The sequence below is a fragment of the Xiphophorus hellerii genome, chromosome 7, assembly GCF_003331165.1.
Source record: "Xiphophorus hellerii strain 12219 chromosome 7, Xiphophorus_hellerii-4.1, whole genome shotgun sequence".
NCBI classification, from domain to species: Eukaryota; Metazoa; Chordata; class Actinopteri; order Cyprinodontiformes; family Poeciliidae; genus Xiphophorus; species Xiphophorus hellerii.
Window position 1 is genome coordinate 26230280 of NC_045678.1, and position 17792 is coordinate 26248071.

Below are 17792 nucleotides of genomic sequence, written 5' to 3' on the forward strand. Positions count from 1 at the left end.
GGCCAGTTGGATGAACTATCACTATACTTAAAGCACAAAAAAGATGCTAAGGATCAAGTAGAGTGGTGGAGTTAGTGATTACAAATAATAAGGAAGAAAACAGTGAGGAAATGTTGGTAGCACACACATCACAAGTCTGGAGAGTAAAGCTATCCTATAATGTTGCAATACTTCTAGGCCTGTCACAATAATAAATTTTGCTGGATGACAAACTGTCAAAAAATTATTGCAATAAATGATAATCTTGTCATTGCGTGACCATTTTCAACAAACATAATAATAACGGCATGTTAATGAAAGTACACCCTCTCAAAGATCTAAAAATTATGTTAATTTCTAAAGAATATTTAACACAAGGGGCTGCACAGTGGCGCAGTTGGTAGCACTGTTGCATTGCAGCAACAAGGTCTTGGATTCGATTCCCGGCCCAGGGTCTTTCTGCACGGAGTTTGCATGTTCTCCCTGTGCATGCGTGGGTTCTCTCCGGGTACTCCGGCTTCCTCCCACAGTCCAAAAACATGACTGTCAGGTTAATTGGTCTCTCTAAATTCTCCTTAGGTGTGAGAGCATGGTTGTTTGTCCTGCCTGTCTCTATGTTGCGCTGCGACAGACTGGCGACCTGTCCAGGGTCCAGGGTGTACCCCGCCTCTCGCCCGGAACGTTCGCTGGAGATAGGCACTGGCACCCCTCTCAACCCCACTGGGTATAAGAGTGAACAGTAAATGATATTTGCAAATGATATTGTTCTGTGATGCTGCAGAACCTGTTGTTCATCACTAATGTTTACTTAATGTATTTCAAAGAAGTTTTCACAAGGTCTTAAGAATCAAGTTTTCTTTTTGTTTGTTATTGTTTTTTGTTGTTGTTGTATTTTTCACCAGAACTGTTTATTTCTACTGCATGCTACATATTCTAATAGGTCAAATTTTATGATATGGCCCTATAATTCTTAATTGGTTTATTTTAGGTAGTTTTAAGTAGTTTAATGAAAGCTGCGTATGTCCAATATCCTTGAAACAAAGAGAAGAGCCCAGAGAAACACCTATTGTTTTGCTGAAAGGATCTCGGAAGAAGGACAATAATATAACTTAAAATCCCTCCTCTAATTTCAAAACACTTCCTTTAAATTAGCGTAATAACACTTCGCTAACACTGTAATAATCTCTCATACACAGACACGGCGGATTACACAGATTACAGAAAATCCGTCACACTCACACAGACAAAAATATGTCCTGTTTTAAAGAAGAACTTTGCCTGTATCTGAAGCCTGAGAGGGTTTTGTCTAAGCTTTGTGTTGGTACCTTCCGTCTCTCCGAGCTAACGTTCCGTGCTACACCATAATCAGCCGCTGTATCCCGGTAAACCCGCCGTCAGGAACCCCGCAGCTGGGAAGCAGCAAACACCTCCAAATGGGAAACGAGCCAAAAACCGGGACCTGGGGTTCTGAAAGTGTCGGAAACCGGTTTGGAAATCAGCTGTCAGAACTTCGCTCCGGTGTCATGGGCAACGGAAGAGCAGCGAATGTCTGTTCTTGTTGTTTTTGTCCGTGTGGACACAGAGAGAAGAATAAATAGTTCCGCTTCTCTCGAACTTCCAAATTGTCTGTAATCAAATTATATACTGTCATATTTAATGAATGAGAACATTTTTGAAAAGTTCATTTATTTAAGTAACTAATTTAACTATATGAAACGAACTATACAGATTATCTTACATATTTCAAATCTTTATTTCTGATAAATATGATTTTCTGCTTACAGCTAAGGAGAAAAAATGACATTTAAGATAGACATATACCGTCAGATCAATAAAAATATATATACAAAAGTTGTATAACAATGTATAATTGTGTATTAATAAAAATTACGTATATACATTTGAAAATGGTAAAGTATGCTGAATATGTAAAACCTTTGTGACAGAGATGTTATCTTTAAAGAGTAAATATATTGTGCAGCATGATTTGTATTCAGCTAAAATATGACACTAAGCGCTAGAGAAACACATTGCAAAAGGAAAACCACCTAACCTGTTCCCTCCCTGCTCGCTTCTGTATTTATTCATTAAACAGTGGCCCTTTTATTTTGAGACTGCCTTACTCCTGCCTGTATTTGCCCCATAACAAACTTAACGTGATATAATGCATACATTTTAGATTTGAACTGTTTACTTTAGCAAAAATATAAGTCAAGTGTCCACTTTGTTCATCATACATATTTCTGTCACTTTTGAGACGAATGGGTCTTCTGCCACCCAGAGTAATAAAGGTGGAAGAATGTATATTACAAATGAAATGCTAGTCTGCCTCTCACCTGGGGATGCTGAGGGTGAAATCGAAGTCCAAATCAATAATGGTAATGAGTGACTTAGAGTGAAGACAATGTCGAGGTTAGAGCATTTCAGTTGTGATAGTTAAAGGGTGGACTTAGTTTGTTGCTTTGTGCTGATTTGGAGTATTGGTTATTTAACAAGGATTTATTGCCAAAATGTTCCAGGGACACAGACCTGTTATCACCACTATAACCTGGCTGAAACAGTCCTCAGTCAAATTTTACTTTGGTAAGGTGAAGACGATGTTTCTCATGTTGCTCTACTTGATTTAATCAGTAAAGTAAGAATAAAGAAGATCAAGATTCTCCTATGATGTGCTTCCTGAAAAACCCTTCACAATTATTGGAAACCCTGCTGTTAACATCAACGAAAAATCTATTTAAATTAAAGGTTGGAGTTTTTTTCAGTGTGACATTATGCTACAGCAATAAAAGATTAATAAAATGTAAGGTTCTTTACACATTTTTATTAAGTCTGCCAGTAATTGCAGAGAGCTGTGTTAACATTAGGAAGTATCATGGACAATTTTTTCAACTTCAGCTAACACACTGCAGCAATTTGCAAAAATGGGCTATATTTTAGTGTTAATTATTATTTTTATTAATATTATTTTTATATAATATTTATTATTTAATATTAAACACATTTTCTACAAAGACTGAGTCTTTTTGGGCATGACCGCAACTTGTCAATGTAACTCAGAATATAATTTCAAACAAACTGGTTGGCTAAGAGTTAAAAGAAAGGATAACTCCCATTAATCTTTTAAAAGTAGAATATTGTGCATTTTAACTACATCTGCTTTTGTAGTTTACAGGCTGTTTATTGGCTGTTTATACACAGCAAGTGATCTTGCTGTGTTTTCTATAATTTAATGGAGCTGATACAACATTAGTGCAAATATGAAAGGCAAGGAGTGGTCAAATTTATTTAGGGTCATACAGCAGAATTGAATCAAACTCCATCTGACTATATTTCAGAATTAGACACACATGTCAAAAATGATCAAATATTTAAACTTTCCTCTCACCTCTGGTTTCTACAGATAGAGTAAACAGGGAGGGTTTACAATACAGTTTGATACCCTTCTCTACCCTGAACAAGAGGGGGATTAACAGACCTGACATCCCTCATTAGAAATAAGAGTCTAGAGTTAATCTTTTCTGAAACCTCTTTAAAAATGTAAATGTCTAATTAGCTTCGTTCAGCTTTGATGTTTGCAACAGAGGAACGACAGTGATAGTAAAATGTTTCTCCTGGAGTCAGAAAAACTATTGCCTGAATGTCAAAAATGAATATATTAGGATTTCTTTCCTTCTGCTTAAGGGGTCCGTCTTAAAGGCATTAAATGTGTCCTTGGACTTTCATCCTTGGTTTTTCTACAAATCTCAGATTCAACAGTTGGGGTTTTTTTTATAAAGTGCCCACATGTTTTGAGTTGTCACAGTTAGCATTTAAAGCTGGACATTTTTGAGCTGAATTATGATGTTTTTCTAATCTAACTGGAAAAACATCATGTGTTTTATGTTTGTATTTTTAAAGTAATTTCTGTAGTAAATACATAATAAACTAAACTTTAAAAAAAAGGCTGAAGACAGGGGCCACATTTTTGAATCAGCTGTGTAGTCCAACTTAAAGAGGACGTTTCCCTTCATCACTTTAAATAACTTTGCTAGACTTTAGATTTAGTGAAAGTAAAGTCTCATTGTAAAATCCCTTAAATGTCAATTTTGTATTTTGTGTACTTTTAGCTTTTTTGGTATAGGTCTGACTTCTAATTTGAGATGTAGATCTAGTTTTATTTTTATTTTTGTATTGTTCTTCCTGCTGTGCACTGTGTTCCTTCTACTTCCTGCCATTCCAGATTCTGAGTTTCTTTGTTTGGTATGTTAAGTCCTTCTTCCATTGCATTACATTTTCTCAGTTTGTCATCAGTTCTTTTTCTTCATCAACAATTGTAGCCTGTTAATGACAACTCAGCTGTTTCTTGTTCATTAATCACATAACATACCTCTCAGTTCAATTGTCGGTTCAATTGTTCCTTTGTAGGATCCTTCTGTTGCACAGCCTGTTTCTATTGTTTTTTTATGTCTTGTTCTTCTTTTTGATTAGATGGAGGTAATGTTCCTGTATGATTTTAATACTTCTGCAATAATAAAAACTTTTAATTTAACTTATTGGCAGATCAAAGGTAAAATTATGTCAGTTCAAAGTGCTGCAGCTAAAGTCATTCAGTCGAGGTGTTATATTTTCACACTATGCTTCGCCAAACCTAACAAAGTAATTTATGGCCATAACCCTAACTAGGTTTCATTCAACAGATGCTGAAAAAATGAGGAAACTAAAGAATGAAAAATGCCTCTTTTCCAAACTGCACCAATAGCCAAAGTCTACTTTTGGGGGCTTATCCATCTGAGTGTCCATCACTTTTTATCACTGAAAACACTCCCAGTCATGAGTTTAGAATAGATTATGTTTGATTTTTCTAAAAACAGCAATGACACGGTTCCTGTTGGGTCTTCAAATGATAAAAGTTGCCAAATGTTTTTGTTGGGTTCTCTTGTCTTCTTCTCAACAATATTTTCAACCTGGAAGTCACAGAGACAACAAGGAATAGGGAGTTGCAGGGTAAGTTTGGAAGAAGAAATTACTTTTTCAAGAGAATAAAGACATTCAAAATGATCAAAGTCATAGATTTGACTCAGAGAGGCTGAACCTCTTCATAAGTAGCTTCTAACTTACCCTAGCAACAGACTGTTCTTCAAAGCTATAAATACTCAGTGCAGAATGCATATAGTGATTATACTTTCTACATTTATCTTAGTTAAATGTTTGATTAAGGCCCTCTGGCATCTCTGAAACATTGTCTAGGTAGATTTGTCAAAATGTGCAGAGCAAACCCCCCACAAATGTTGATTCAGTGACTTCACTGAGCAGCTGTTTTTCTTTTATATCATTTAAGACTTTTATTAATTTATACTCATGAACAATTCACTGCAAAACCTTCAGCTGAACATTATGTTTACCCACTCAGTTTCAGCGCTGTAGTCCTTCACTAATTTCTGTAATGTAATTTATTCTCTATTAAAGTCTTTGTGGCAGTACCCGTTTTTTCAAAAGCCATTGTCTGTGTCAGTTCAGATCAGACTGAGGCTGCAGCCGCAGTGACAGAAGCCCAGTGGCTCCGGTCTTAATCATATAGAAGCAAAGTGTTGCACCTAAGGCGCTGCTCTCCCTGCCAGACCAAGTGACCCAAATATGAGCCAAGTGTCTGCTTAGTTTAAAAATAAAATTTGTCTGCAAGTACATGACTAATGCATTAGTCAGACTGAAACAAATTCTGTGATGTGCCATCTTTTGTTTGACATCTGCTGCACAGTTAGTCTCCACAAAATGTTTGGAATATTCAATAACCCTGACATGAAAACAATCATAAAACCTTTCATTTTGGCTAAAATGTTGCACTCTGGAGATGGAATCTTAACTTTTTGACTGAAGCCTGTTCAGTTTGAAGTCTATCCAACTCACCCTGCTGTAAGAAGGTTACAATCGATTCAGTAAAGCAAAAGAATTCTTTTCTTTCACCATTACAATTCACACAATTTCTGCTCTTACCTAAAACATCAGCAGAGGATGTTTGCACCATTGTTTCATTATGTGCCCTATACTGATTTGAATATGGCTGAAGAAGTCTTGTGTCAAATACAAATGAGGATTAGCTCTTATTTGTTTATTCAAACAAAGATTTTCCTGTCTAATGTTCTCACATTGACTTTTGGTTTGTACCTGATTCCTTTGTCACTTTCAACATCAGCTTTTTAAATCATAACACACTGCCTCTGTCATAATTCACCAACTTCAAACCTACGTCCGTGACCAGCAGTCCATAAAGACGGAAGGACCACCGAGACGTGTCAGAGTACTGTAGTGACAGGGTATTATTTTGTGGAGGGACATATTTCAAAAAAACAGATCAATAGGAATAAATCACCTGATGCCTGGCGTGAGCCATGTTTTGTCAGCAGATCCAATCTCATAGGATGGACAGCTATTGATCCGAGCTGTAATCTCGCAGATAAAAGCTTGATCTTTGGAAGTGATCTGAATGGCTCATACATTTTGCACTGACACAAAAGAAAAGCCCCAATACTTCCCAGTTTATAATGGTTTTTTTGGGTTACTATCAGCAGAAAACTATATACTGACATTCAGCATTTTGCCTTATTTGCTGTCATTAATATTGTGTTTTATTTGCTGTTTTTTCTTTCCCTTGCATAGAAAGTACTCTTGTCCCAGTTCTACCATTTAGTATAGTCTCCTTTCAAAAAAGTCAGTCTGATAGAGCTACATATGATATTAACTTTAAATGTTTTGGCCTGTGGGATAAAACTTTGGGACACTCCTGGTTTTCCCAGTTGACTCAGTGAAAGTCTGCATTAATGTGCAGACTCATGCTGCTAGCCAAATAAATTTTAATTCATTGAGTTTTAATCACATTTCAGTCTCACATTTAAAATTACAAATCCTACAAACAGGAAATAAATACAGATCAAACTGTGAGTTACATAAAAAAATTATAATCTCAGTTACATTTCATTAAAAAAAACTGCACAAATATCAAATTTTTACTTTCAGAAAGAAAGGTGAAGACAGCGACATAAAAAATGATTGACGTACACAGTTAATCAAAAGGACATTTGATCAAATGTCGCCCTCTACTGACATTATGTGAAACAGAAAAAGATCATTTTTAAAACAACACAATGTTTGCTACTGTGTTATTTAAAGATATGCGAATGCTATCACTTCATTTAAATTTCAGTAGAAAACAGATATACGCATTTCACCAAATGCCAAAGAGTTACTTGAGATATATAGTGAGATTCTTTCTGTCCAATGAGAATACTTTATGAAATGATCAGCACCATTAAAAGCAGATGTAACCTTTCCTGACTTTGTTAAAAAGGGCAGAGCTGCCAGAAGTCAGGTTTCTTGAGGTTTACAGGCCAGAAGGTAGAAATACTTGACAGCCACTGTGACTTCTGTCTCTGGAGAAGTCACTTTCATTACAGACATCAGCCTGGAGCAGACAGGAAAGGAGACAAGACTGTTTCAGAGGATAGCATATAAACATAAGGGTGTATAATGCCACTACTATTGTATAATAAAATATATGAGCATTTACCTTATTTAGAGCAAAGTATAAACACATCAGTGGTGGTTTAAAACACTGGGACATAACTTTATGTGCAGAAAATGACAGATTTGCATCATAAAACATGATGTTCACCTCTCAGTTGTATCCTGGGAGAGCCTGTTAGCTCCCTGTGGATCTTCTCTCAGCAGAGCTTGATAACTGGAAAAAGACTCCACCAATCCCATGTAGCTGGACAGCGGCATAATATTTCTGTCCCAAAAACACTCCTGCCTGGAAAACAGCACTATATATGCGCTGTGCATTGTATGCATATCAAACACAGAAATAACAGGGCTCTTTTTTCCTGTGCTTTGCTACATCACAGCCAAAGGGGAAAAACTTTTGATTTCACTGAAGTCAGATTACTAGCCAAAGAAAAGGAATCCATCACTCACCACTCCTTGTTGGAATAGGGAATAGATCCGTAGGCCTCCCGGTACAGATCAATAGAGCTTTGACCAAGGTGGGGACTTCTGTAAGGTTCCAGAGCTGCGTAAAACTGACCAACAACAAAAACATAGATATTAAAATTGGGAATATGTTATGTATTTGTTATGAGTGACATTTTCTAACTTCGACTTGTCAATAGCACATTTTTATTCACTACACTACAGCACCGTTTCAGTGCAAAACCTACTGTGAGAAAAAGAGCAACAAGGTGTTTTAACCTCAAACGTCCACTGGATGGTAACATCACACTTTTTCAGCATTTTACATTTAGGTCTGAGAAATTCAAGCTGTACACTATTGATATATCATGCCATATTTTTTATTTAGATTCCTTGAAGAAATTTTAACTTGTTGAATAAGGCCTTAACACAAAAGATGAACAATTGAATAAACATTTACTTCTTCTTGAGTCATTCTTACTTCTTTAAACACAACTATTATTATCTGTCACATACCCTGACATTTTTTATATCTGACACCATCCTTGATGATTGATTCAACAGTAGAGTGGCAGAGTATTTAATGTCTATTTTTAACTAGCCTTTAAGTTAAGATTTTAACCAAAACTCAAAATTTTAAATTATTTTTTAATCAAACAACATTCAGCACTCCCGACAGCAAAAGAGCAAGACTTTTAGTAAATAAAGGGAAGACTGAATAGAGCACAGCGATGTTGTTCTGTTTAAAGCATTTGAGATATTTCTAGTAATTAGGAATCTATATTCTCCAGAACATGCACATAAATTGCTGGTTTAATTAAGCTAACTGTGCCAATATTAAATACAAGAAACAGGAGACGGCATAAAATGTGAACTCAAATAATTTTATATTTGTTATATAGCAAATGCTTTCACACAGCGGTTTAGTAAATTTATCAACAAACTATATGGCCCCAATTTAGCTCAATAGATGTCACCTCTCAAGAATCAAGATTATAGTGCCAAATCACAACAAATGTTGCCTCAAGGCACTTTACCAAAAAAAGCAAAAAATATTAAAAATAAAAATAAAAAGTAGCTATCAATCATGCAGGCAGGTTGAAAAAATATTTTTGATGCTATTAGTTCCTAAAGATTGTAAAGACAAAACTATATCAGAAGTCAGAGGTTTGAGTTGAGGCTATACTGAAGCGAAAATCAGGCTTAACTATGAAAAATCATAGCAGTGCTTTAACTGGCACCCACAGAAATCCTTTCCTATTGGAGCCATGTAAAAATCAAAACATTAAGGCAAAGAAAAAAATATTTCCACTGCTGCAGTTATTTAATATTGTGTCTTTTTACAGATTTAATAAACGCGTTTGTGTTGTGCTTTTGGTTAAGTTTTCAGTCTTTACCTCTTTGCAGACTTGGTTTAGTGTATGTTTGCAGCAGCCGGGGTAGCTGAGCTCCATGTTAATTGTGTAGTTGAGCAGAGCCAAGCAGCCTTGTGGTTTCAGGACCCGGTGGGCTTCCTGCAGGAACCGAGGCCTGTCAAACCAGTGGAAGGCAGACATGGCCGTCACCAGGTCCGCTGAGCTGTCAGCGAAGGGCAGCTCCTCAGCCACACATTGTCTAAAGATAAATCAGGGGGAAAAATATGAAACTTTCAGCCGGCATGACTTTTCCTTTTAAGCATTCAAGAGGTGGATGCAAGCCACTCAGACAGCACAAATATTAGACACAAATAGCCTTTCCTTTGCCTTATAAAAGTCAGCATGCAGTAAGGACGATATGGACTATTTCTCCTGCTTGAATCTGCAAATTTCACCTTAGTGGGGCTAACAAAGAAAGTGTGATTTTTTTTTTGTTTGTTTTTTTACGGTGACCTATCATGCTTTCTTTTAAACTGATTAGGATAGATCAATGAGATCTATGTTCATTACATTTTTGCATAAAATCATTCTCAAGTAATGCATTTTCACCTTCTCAGTTCTGTCTACTGTAAGCTCCTTTCAGAATGAGCTGGTTTAGTGCTCTGTCACTTTTATGCAAATAAGTTGTTGCTGATCACACCCCTGCCAACAATGTTTGGACTTGCATTTTATACAGTGATGCAAACAGATGCACAATTATACAACCGTACATCTTTGAAAAGCATTAGTAGAATTTCCTGCACAACCAACAAGACTGCAGCAACAACAACAAAACACTTGTCTTTTCCAGCAGCCATTGTGCACTGAATGCAATGGTAAACTGAGCAGACATGGTTATTTGTGTGCAGGGTTTCGTTTGGGTTGCTAGATGAGGGGCGATGGCCGCCATTTTTTACGTCATAAAAGACAGCTTGTTTTCTAGCCACCAAAAAACATTAATTTATTGCCAGAAAATGACTGGATGATTTTTTTTAAGCACTTGAATTGTTTCTAGAAGCGTTAGAGATCCAAATGCAAGTACAAAAACACACAAAAAGTGAATTTAGCATACTAGGTCCCCTTTAAGTATTTAAGATTTTAATTTGTAGAGTACTACCCTTTCCTTCTACTTCACTATTATCCACTACTTTCTATGAATAAGTCACATAAAAACTAAAAAGAAAACACATTAAAGCTGTGAGCTGTAGTTGACTGGGGAAAGATTTTAGTCACTGTGCTTTCATCACAATACAAGAAAAATAAAAAGCCACAGAGTGGATGAGCCAGTGTAGCCAACTTTTTTGGCTTGGACTTACCTATATGTGATGTTTGGCTCTTTGGTTTGCTGCAAAGCCACTTCCAACTGAGCAGGACTCACGTCTGTTCCCACAACCGAAGCAAAGTGTTTGGACAGGATCCGCGTGCCCTGCCCAGAACCACAACCCACGTCCACAGCCAGCCCAAAGGGACGACCCCGCTGAGAAAATATTTAAGTTACAATGCTGTGAAATTGCCTTTTGGAAGTAAAATAAACGGCCTACGGTGTTAGTATTTATAAATCAAAAACACAGACTTTGGTTGGCGGCTTGTGCTCACATGTTTCTCTAAGAAGTCCAGAACTTGTTGGATTAGATGATCTGAAGGAGAGATTCTGTACTTCCAGTAGGACGCAGCATGCTCCTTACCTTCAAAAAGTCTGTACGTCATAGCTGTCAAATAACCATTTGAAAATGGTTATTTTCCGCTCATTGAACTCAACTTTGCCTAGAAGACAAAAACAAACTGGAATATTTCTTCACTTGACAGGAAAAGCGAACTTCCACAAGGTTTAACTTCCTCTCTGCTGACTGACAAAACAAGCAGCGTGGGGGCTGGGCGACTGGGAGAAGCCGCCTCCAAGCAAGCGTGCTGCGCAACATAACAAGGGCCGTTAGTGTGTGATTAACTCATGAATAGAAAACCAGGTCAAACTCAGAGGCTCACTAGGAAATGTTTATTCAGGTAGCATGGAGGAGGATTTCAGTTAGAAAAGTCAGAACCCTGTAAGACTTTAGGTCCAAAGGTGGAAAATTAATGGCCACTGTATTTTTTAATCACTCAAATATGGCTTCATAAGAGAGTAATAAAATTAATATAACAAAAACACATAAAAATGTTCATAAAACGTATTTTCACTGCCAAAATGAGAACCTGGCGTACAAAGAGCCATGCAGGCAAAAGAAAAACAGAGAAAATACATTATAATGTGAAAACTTTATTGAGTTTACAATACTTTTCATTTTTGTACAAAATATAATCATGATATTCCAATTTACTTTTCAAGTTTGAACAATTATATCACTTCGATACAACATACATATTTATGGATAAACCTCTAGAATGCTACAAAAGTGCTGAGATTACAACTTATTCTAAATCAATGTAGTGTTTGACTGCTTTTAATCATTATTCCAATAAATACAAAATATTTTGATCCACCTAAAGTTTGTATTGGTCACAAGAGCAAGGATTAATGGGTGGGAAAAAAGACAAGTTTACAGTTTAGGGGAAGGCTGCAACAAAAGCACAGATGAAAGTCACTAGATAAAATAAAAATGAAGACAAGTTTTTTTTAAGTTGTTTTGAACACTTTTTAAAGGGGTGGTTTTATGAATTTTTTAGGCACATAGTGCCATTTAGTAGCACAATCAAGCAACTATATTACCTTCAGTTATAGAAAATGCTGTATATATCAAATATAATGTAAAAGAAATTTGACTTTGCAACTGACGCCTTGAAATTGGCCTCTGTTTCTTTAAGAAGCTCCTGCTCTTTCCTGAATGGTTGCCATGGGAGATTCAAAGATTCCTCAAACATGCATGAAAGTAACAAAGCAACACTCCATGTTTGTTTTTATGAGGGAATAATAATATACATCATATAAAGCTCAAAAAAGTTACATAGTCCCTGGGATATTTTGCTTTCCCTCTGGTAAACATTCAAGTGTGTTGCAGAAGTTTAGGGTGTAATTAGAGATTTTATACACGTTTTAGAATGCAAGCACACAAGAATCTCAGATTCTGTTTTTCGCAAACAGAATCTGAGATTCTTTTGAAAAGGTCAAAAGAAACGACAGGGTGTGGAGATCACAGTAAAATCCAGAAAGCACCACTCAGAAATGTTTGGAAAATGCTACGCTAACAAAACATGTTTCATATAAAAGATCCCTGCAGTGAAAAGCGAGTTTGGAGAATGAGTAGAATGCTGACACTCCAGATCTGCAGATGTACGGAAGAGTACAGTACCGGTACTCTGACTAAAACACACAAACAGATCCAGTGAAGAAAAAAAATAGCATAGGATGTTCTGATTGGAGGACAAATTAGAAAATATCTTGATAAGTCACTACTTTAAGGTTCCTCAGAAGTTGTAGACAGACCAAAAAGCAACCTCTAAACTGTTAGTCAAAAAATCGTTATAAATGCAAAACAACAGCATAAAAGGGATAGTAGAACAAATGAACATCCTATCCAAACATTCTGATTTGTGCATTTCTCCTAAAAACTATTTTAAATATCAAGAGATTCTTTGCCCAGTTGTGTAAAGTGTTTCTTTCTTTGTGTTTTTATCTGCCTCACCTAAATGGAATCAACTTGAGTTGTACTCATAACTTTGAAAGAATTTCATATTTATGCCCATTACAACACGTTTGTGTCACTCATAACTAATGATTAGCTAACAATTAATTATCAAGCAATTCTATTTTTTCTTTTCAAATCATAATAACAGAAACTACTCAAATGTAGTGTAAACCTTCAATCAAGGCAATTGTTAAAAATACTCAGAAATTCTGCCTGGGTACTAAGCCAAATAAGTACAACAGTTCACTCTCTGGTTCTTGTTAGCTTTTTATGAATTACAAATTGAAGCATCATGAAAAAAGTCTTCCAGTGGTTAGTAGCACATAATGTCGTGGTGTTGGTTATTGCGGCTTTGAAGCCAGGACGCAGAAATATTCCCACTCCCGTTCTATTTCAGTGTCAACAGAAGTGACGCCCATTTCATCCAGGAACCTGCAATGAAAACGCTCATAGATTAGATGTACATATATATTATTTCCCAAAACTGTGTAACTAAACACCTAAATGCAAAATATAGACAAGAATGTGCTTGTCTGTTTAAGAACAGAGAATTACCGCTTCTGAATGTTGGCCAGCATGTCTTCAGCCCCTTGTGGGTCTTTTCTCTTGTAAGAATTGTACATGGACCAAGTGCTAATAAAACCCACCAATGTTCTGACAGAGATCATGGATTTGCACTGAAAACTCTCAATCCTGTTGGATCAACATAAGAGGAAGAACACTGAAAACGTGCACTTAAATAAGCAGTCATGTTAACTACAATTCTGAAAGCATACAGCTTAGCTTTAATTTGTATAATAACCATTTTTATAACATCAGATCAACTACAAAAGATTACCTTTCCTTGTCTGGAAAGGGTATGGCAGAGTACAAGTCTTCCAGTTTACTCTCTGATGCAGCGACTGGGTTGCTTGTGTACGGCTGCAGCAACTCCTTCACCTGCATAATATCAACAGTGAAGGGTCTAGAAGCTCTGTCTTATTATTTCTCAATATCAATTCTGCATTTGACACAGTTAATCATAACATGCTGGTGGAAAGGTTGTCACTCATGACATATTCCTCCTAAATTGCTTTGTAATCCAATTGAAGATTTGGCCAGGCCACTGACTAAATGGAGTAATGAAGCTACAGATAGGTGTTAAACTACAACTCTACTTCCTGATCTGGAACCTGACTTTTACTTATTTGGAGGATGACTAGTTTACTGAAGTTTTCATGACCAAAAGACACCCAATCTGTAAGGCGAAAAATGTGTGGACTTTGATTGTTAACAGGGTCTAATCTAACTACCGGTAATCTAAAGAAGACATGTTCTCACCATTTGCAAAAGATGAGAGGTCAGCAGCTAAATCTGATGCCAGTTTTAAACAGAAAGGCTCTATCATCATAAGACTAACTAAGGTTGGAAGTCTAAGTCTTTAGATGGAAGACATTCACAGCAAGGAAAACGACATTGCAATTGTTTTGTTTTTTTCATCCTGGAAATGTCCTAAAAATTTGTCAAATGGAAAATTCAGTGACTGCTTTTAGTCAGAAAAAAAATCTGCAAATAAGAGGAAGTTGTTAATGTAAGCATTTTATTCGCCATGACTAGAAAATATTCTGTTTTATAAAATACATGTAAACATTTGTTGCAGATTCAAGCCAGAAGTTAATAATTAATTCCCTCACTGTACTTTGATTGTCTCCAAAAACAAGGCAGATCCTTCTGATGAGAATTAAAATTTAACTTCAAAAAAAAAATCATGTCTTTAAACCAACACCTACCTCCTGGTAGATATGGTTTAGCTTCTCTCCGCAGTCCTTATAGTTTAATCTGATGTTACAGTCCGTGAAGCCCAGCAGAGCCATGCAGCCCCTGGGCTTCAGGACCCGATCAGCCTCAAGCAGAAACCTGGTCGGGTCGAACCAATGTGCTGCCGAAGCTGCTGTCAACAAGTCTACAGTGCCATCCTCAAAAGGAAGCTCTTCTGCTGTCCCCTTACTGAAAACGTACCACAGAGAGACAAGTACAGCAAGTGACCATCACATTACCAGTCTGTCTGGCTTTAAGGAGAGAAAAAAGTAAAAATATGTCAGATCATCCAGCTAGCTCACTCAATTCCTCCAACCTAAACATTCTGCTTCCTAGCTGTTACTCAAGAAATTAAGAATAAACCTGTCACAATAAGCTATTAATCAATCAAATTAAAATAAGCTTGATAATTCCCATTCTGAAGGGCAAATTTGTTTACAGACACTTTATAATCCATTGTGTATTTATTGTTTTTGGTTGTTGTGTTTTATTTTGGATATTTAAAATGTCTTCCAGTTTCAGGTGTGTGGTGTGTTCTGCACAAAATGATAGTTTATTGGTCTTTGAGGGGGCAAATATATATTATTATGCCTTTTTTAATACATTACTTGAAAAGCGTCTCAAAACAACATTATTTATCACAATAATTTCTGAGACAATTAGTAACTTAACAAAAGTTGTTACAGTGACAAGTCAACTTGTAATGAAGTTTGAGTCCCATCATGTAATGGATGCTGTGGATCACTTTGTTAATCGCGTTTTTGTGACAAATTGCTTTGTAGTTGTCACCTTATAAAGGAAGGACTTTAGTTTATAAACCACATTTTCTTCAAAACGTTTCGCATACAAAAAGAATTTCATATTTTGCCGGTGAACATTTACACATTTACACCTCTGCGTACCGGTATGTGATGTTAGCGTATCCCGGCACGGCCCGGGCCTCCTTCAGTTGGAAGTCGCTGATATCAATGCCAACCACTTCTTTGAAATGCGGCGCAATTAGTCGAGTATGCTGACCAGTTCCACATCCCAGATCTACAGCAAGCACATGCGGCTGTCCCTTCTGGGGATGAAAACGGGTGATAAGTTCTTTATTAAAGAGAGAAAAAATTCTTTCAGACAGGGCATACCATTTTGTCCAAGTACTGAATGATAACATCCTTGAGCCCAGATGGAGGAGTAAACCGATACTGTTGGTAGATGGAAGCGTGTTCCTTCCCTTCAAAAAGTCGGTAAGCCATTGAGAAGTTTCGCTTGCTTTTCTTATCTCTTGCCTGTTGTAACTAGCTTGTTCTCTCCTGCAGAGCAGTTTCTGTCCTTGGGAGCAAAGTTCGTCTTTTGTCTCTTTCAATCCCTTGTTTCTCTTCGCTTCCCCTCTCTGCTAATCTTGTTACTGTGTAACATATTTATTTTCAGATCTCCTGTCAGGCACGTGTGAGGTCTTCGGTCTTGCAGGAATGAAACCTCCCAGACATCCTACAATTCAAATAAAACAGATGAAAGCAGTGAGAATTTAAAGATGGTCAGATGAAGATTCGAACTTTATAAACCAAGTAAATAAAAGTGGCCTGATCAAGCTTCTTACTGAAAGCTGCCTATGTAGAAGGTCCTATTAGCTCAGCTGCAGAGCTGTTGACTGTACACTGGGCCTCCTGCTTAACACTTTCCTTTTATTGCATATTTCTACACTTTACATCAGATAAACTAACTACATTATGTGAAAAATTACACAAACTAATGAAATAATGCAAGTAAAATAGAATCAAGTTTATTTTCTTGTCTGTAAGAATAAATGTGCCAAACAGTTTGTGTTAATAATACAATCCATTTGTTGTTTAGTAACAATACACTTTACACGTAAGACTGCCAATATTATACTTTGTTAAATTACTGAATAACAACAAAGACAGTTGAACACAGATCTGTCTGACACAATCAATGTGTAGTTCCAGTAATTCACGAATGTCCCAACAGGAAATGATCATTTGAGAATTCACAAGACAAAAAATTAATACTATGAGAAAAAAGAAATAACCCTTGCAGAAGACAGATAAAACACAGACCTGCCTTGAAGAACCTCTTCTTGTTTAACAGTAGTTAGCAATCAACTTAATGGTGCATTACTGGCCCCTTCTGCTCCAGAGAACAAATTACAGTCAAAATATGTCTTCAACCATCCTTTCTATGTTTATACCCCTTAGTCCTTGTTGCCTGTCTGTATGAAACGGCCACTGAATGAGTCGCAGTCCGACACAGAGACGAAAAGGACAAACAATCTGAAACATGTTCTCTCAAATAAGCCAGAACACACACAAAGATTTATTTATTTATTACGGTGGGCTGCAGGTCAACGCTTCCGTACAAATGTCAAAGTATCACCTTTAAACGACATCCCGTCTTGTTTACAGCACAAATTTACAAATTTACAGATTTACAAAGGACAGTACGGAAAAAAGCTCCAGCAACAACTTACCCTCTGTGCTTGGCTGCGACCCATGTGAGGAAAAGGAAGTAACGTGGACACAAGTGTATACAAAACAGGACCTTCAAAATAAAGCAGCTCAAAAAGATTAAATTCACGAAATAAAATAACAAATACAGTGGCATTCTGCACTTTAACTAAATGCATTATATAAGCACTTTTTCTGTAAAAAGAAAAAAAAAATCACACCTACGCTGCCTGGACTCAACCAACTTTTGGAAAATCGGATGTTTAACAACTCCTCTGAATATCTTGTATTTTGTTCATAAAATGAATGATCCCACTATTTAAATATACTCATTTCAACTTATATTTTAACTAGACAAACGTTGATACATTCCATGAATGTTGGCTCTGTTGCGCCCACTAGTAAATTATTTGCAAACTAAGTTATTAATCTGGTCAGTGATATTGTACCCCAGTTATTTTTAAAGCACACATGCAAATGCATTATTAATTGATAAATAAGGAAAAAAAAAACATTTGTGTTGGTACATCAAAATGAAAGCAAATACACAAAATCATATTAAAAGACAAATGCAATTTTTTCCTGATATTTTTAGGACAAATCTAAACAAT

At 36.4% G+C, this 17792-nt stretch overlaps 3 protein-coding genes across 3 annotated transcripts in view; all 3 read right to left on the reverse strand.

Annotated features, from left to right (window-relative positions):
- ube2f (ubiquitin-conjugating enzyme E2F (putative)) overlaps positions 1-1553 on the reverse strand; it is a 42630-nt gene extending 41077 nt beyond the window's left edge. The window contains exon 1 of the mRNA XM_032568314.1: positions 1305-1553. The gene's annotated coding sequence lies outside the window, so the exon portion shown is untranslated. The remainder of the gene's footprint in view (positions 1-1304) is intronic.
- Positions 1554-6770: 5217 nt separating this feature from the next.
- LOC116723316 (putative methyltransferase DDB_G0268948) lies at positions 6771-11185 on the reverse strand. Its single transcript, XM_032568120.1, has 6 exons — positions 10911-11185; positions 10631-10791; positions 9318-9534; positions 7927-8030; positions 7625-7762; positions 6771-7414 (listed from the first exon to the last, which is right to left on the reverse strand). Exons 1-6 carry the CDS (start codon positions 11019-11021, stop codon positions 7318-7320), a joined length of 828 nt encoding a protein of 275 aa, XP_032424011.1. The 5' UTR covers positions 11022-11185; the 3' UTR covers positions 6771-7317.
- A 2000-nt stretch (positions 11186-13185) lies between these two features.
- On the reverse strand, positions 13186-17265 carry LOC116723317 (putative methyltransferase DDB_G0268948). Its single transcript, XM_032568121.1, has 7 exons — positions 17205-17265; positions 15862-16207; positions 15634-15794; positions 14704-14920; positions 13773-13873; positions 13490-13627; positions 13186-13366 (listed from the first exon to the last, which is right to left on the reverse strand). The coding sequence occupies exons 2-7, from the start codon at positions 15970-15972 to the stop codon at positions 13276-13278; spliced, it is 819 nt and encodes a 272-aa protein (XP_032424012.1). The 5' UTR covers positions 15973-16207; positions 17205-17265; the 3' UTR covers positions 13186-13275.
- Between the last annotated feature and the right edge of the window lie 527 nt (positions 17266-17792).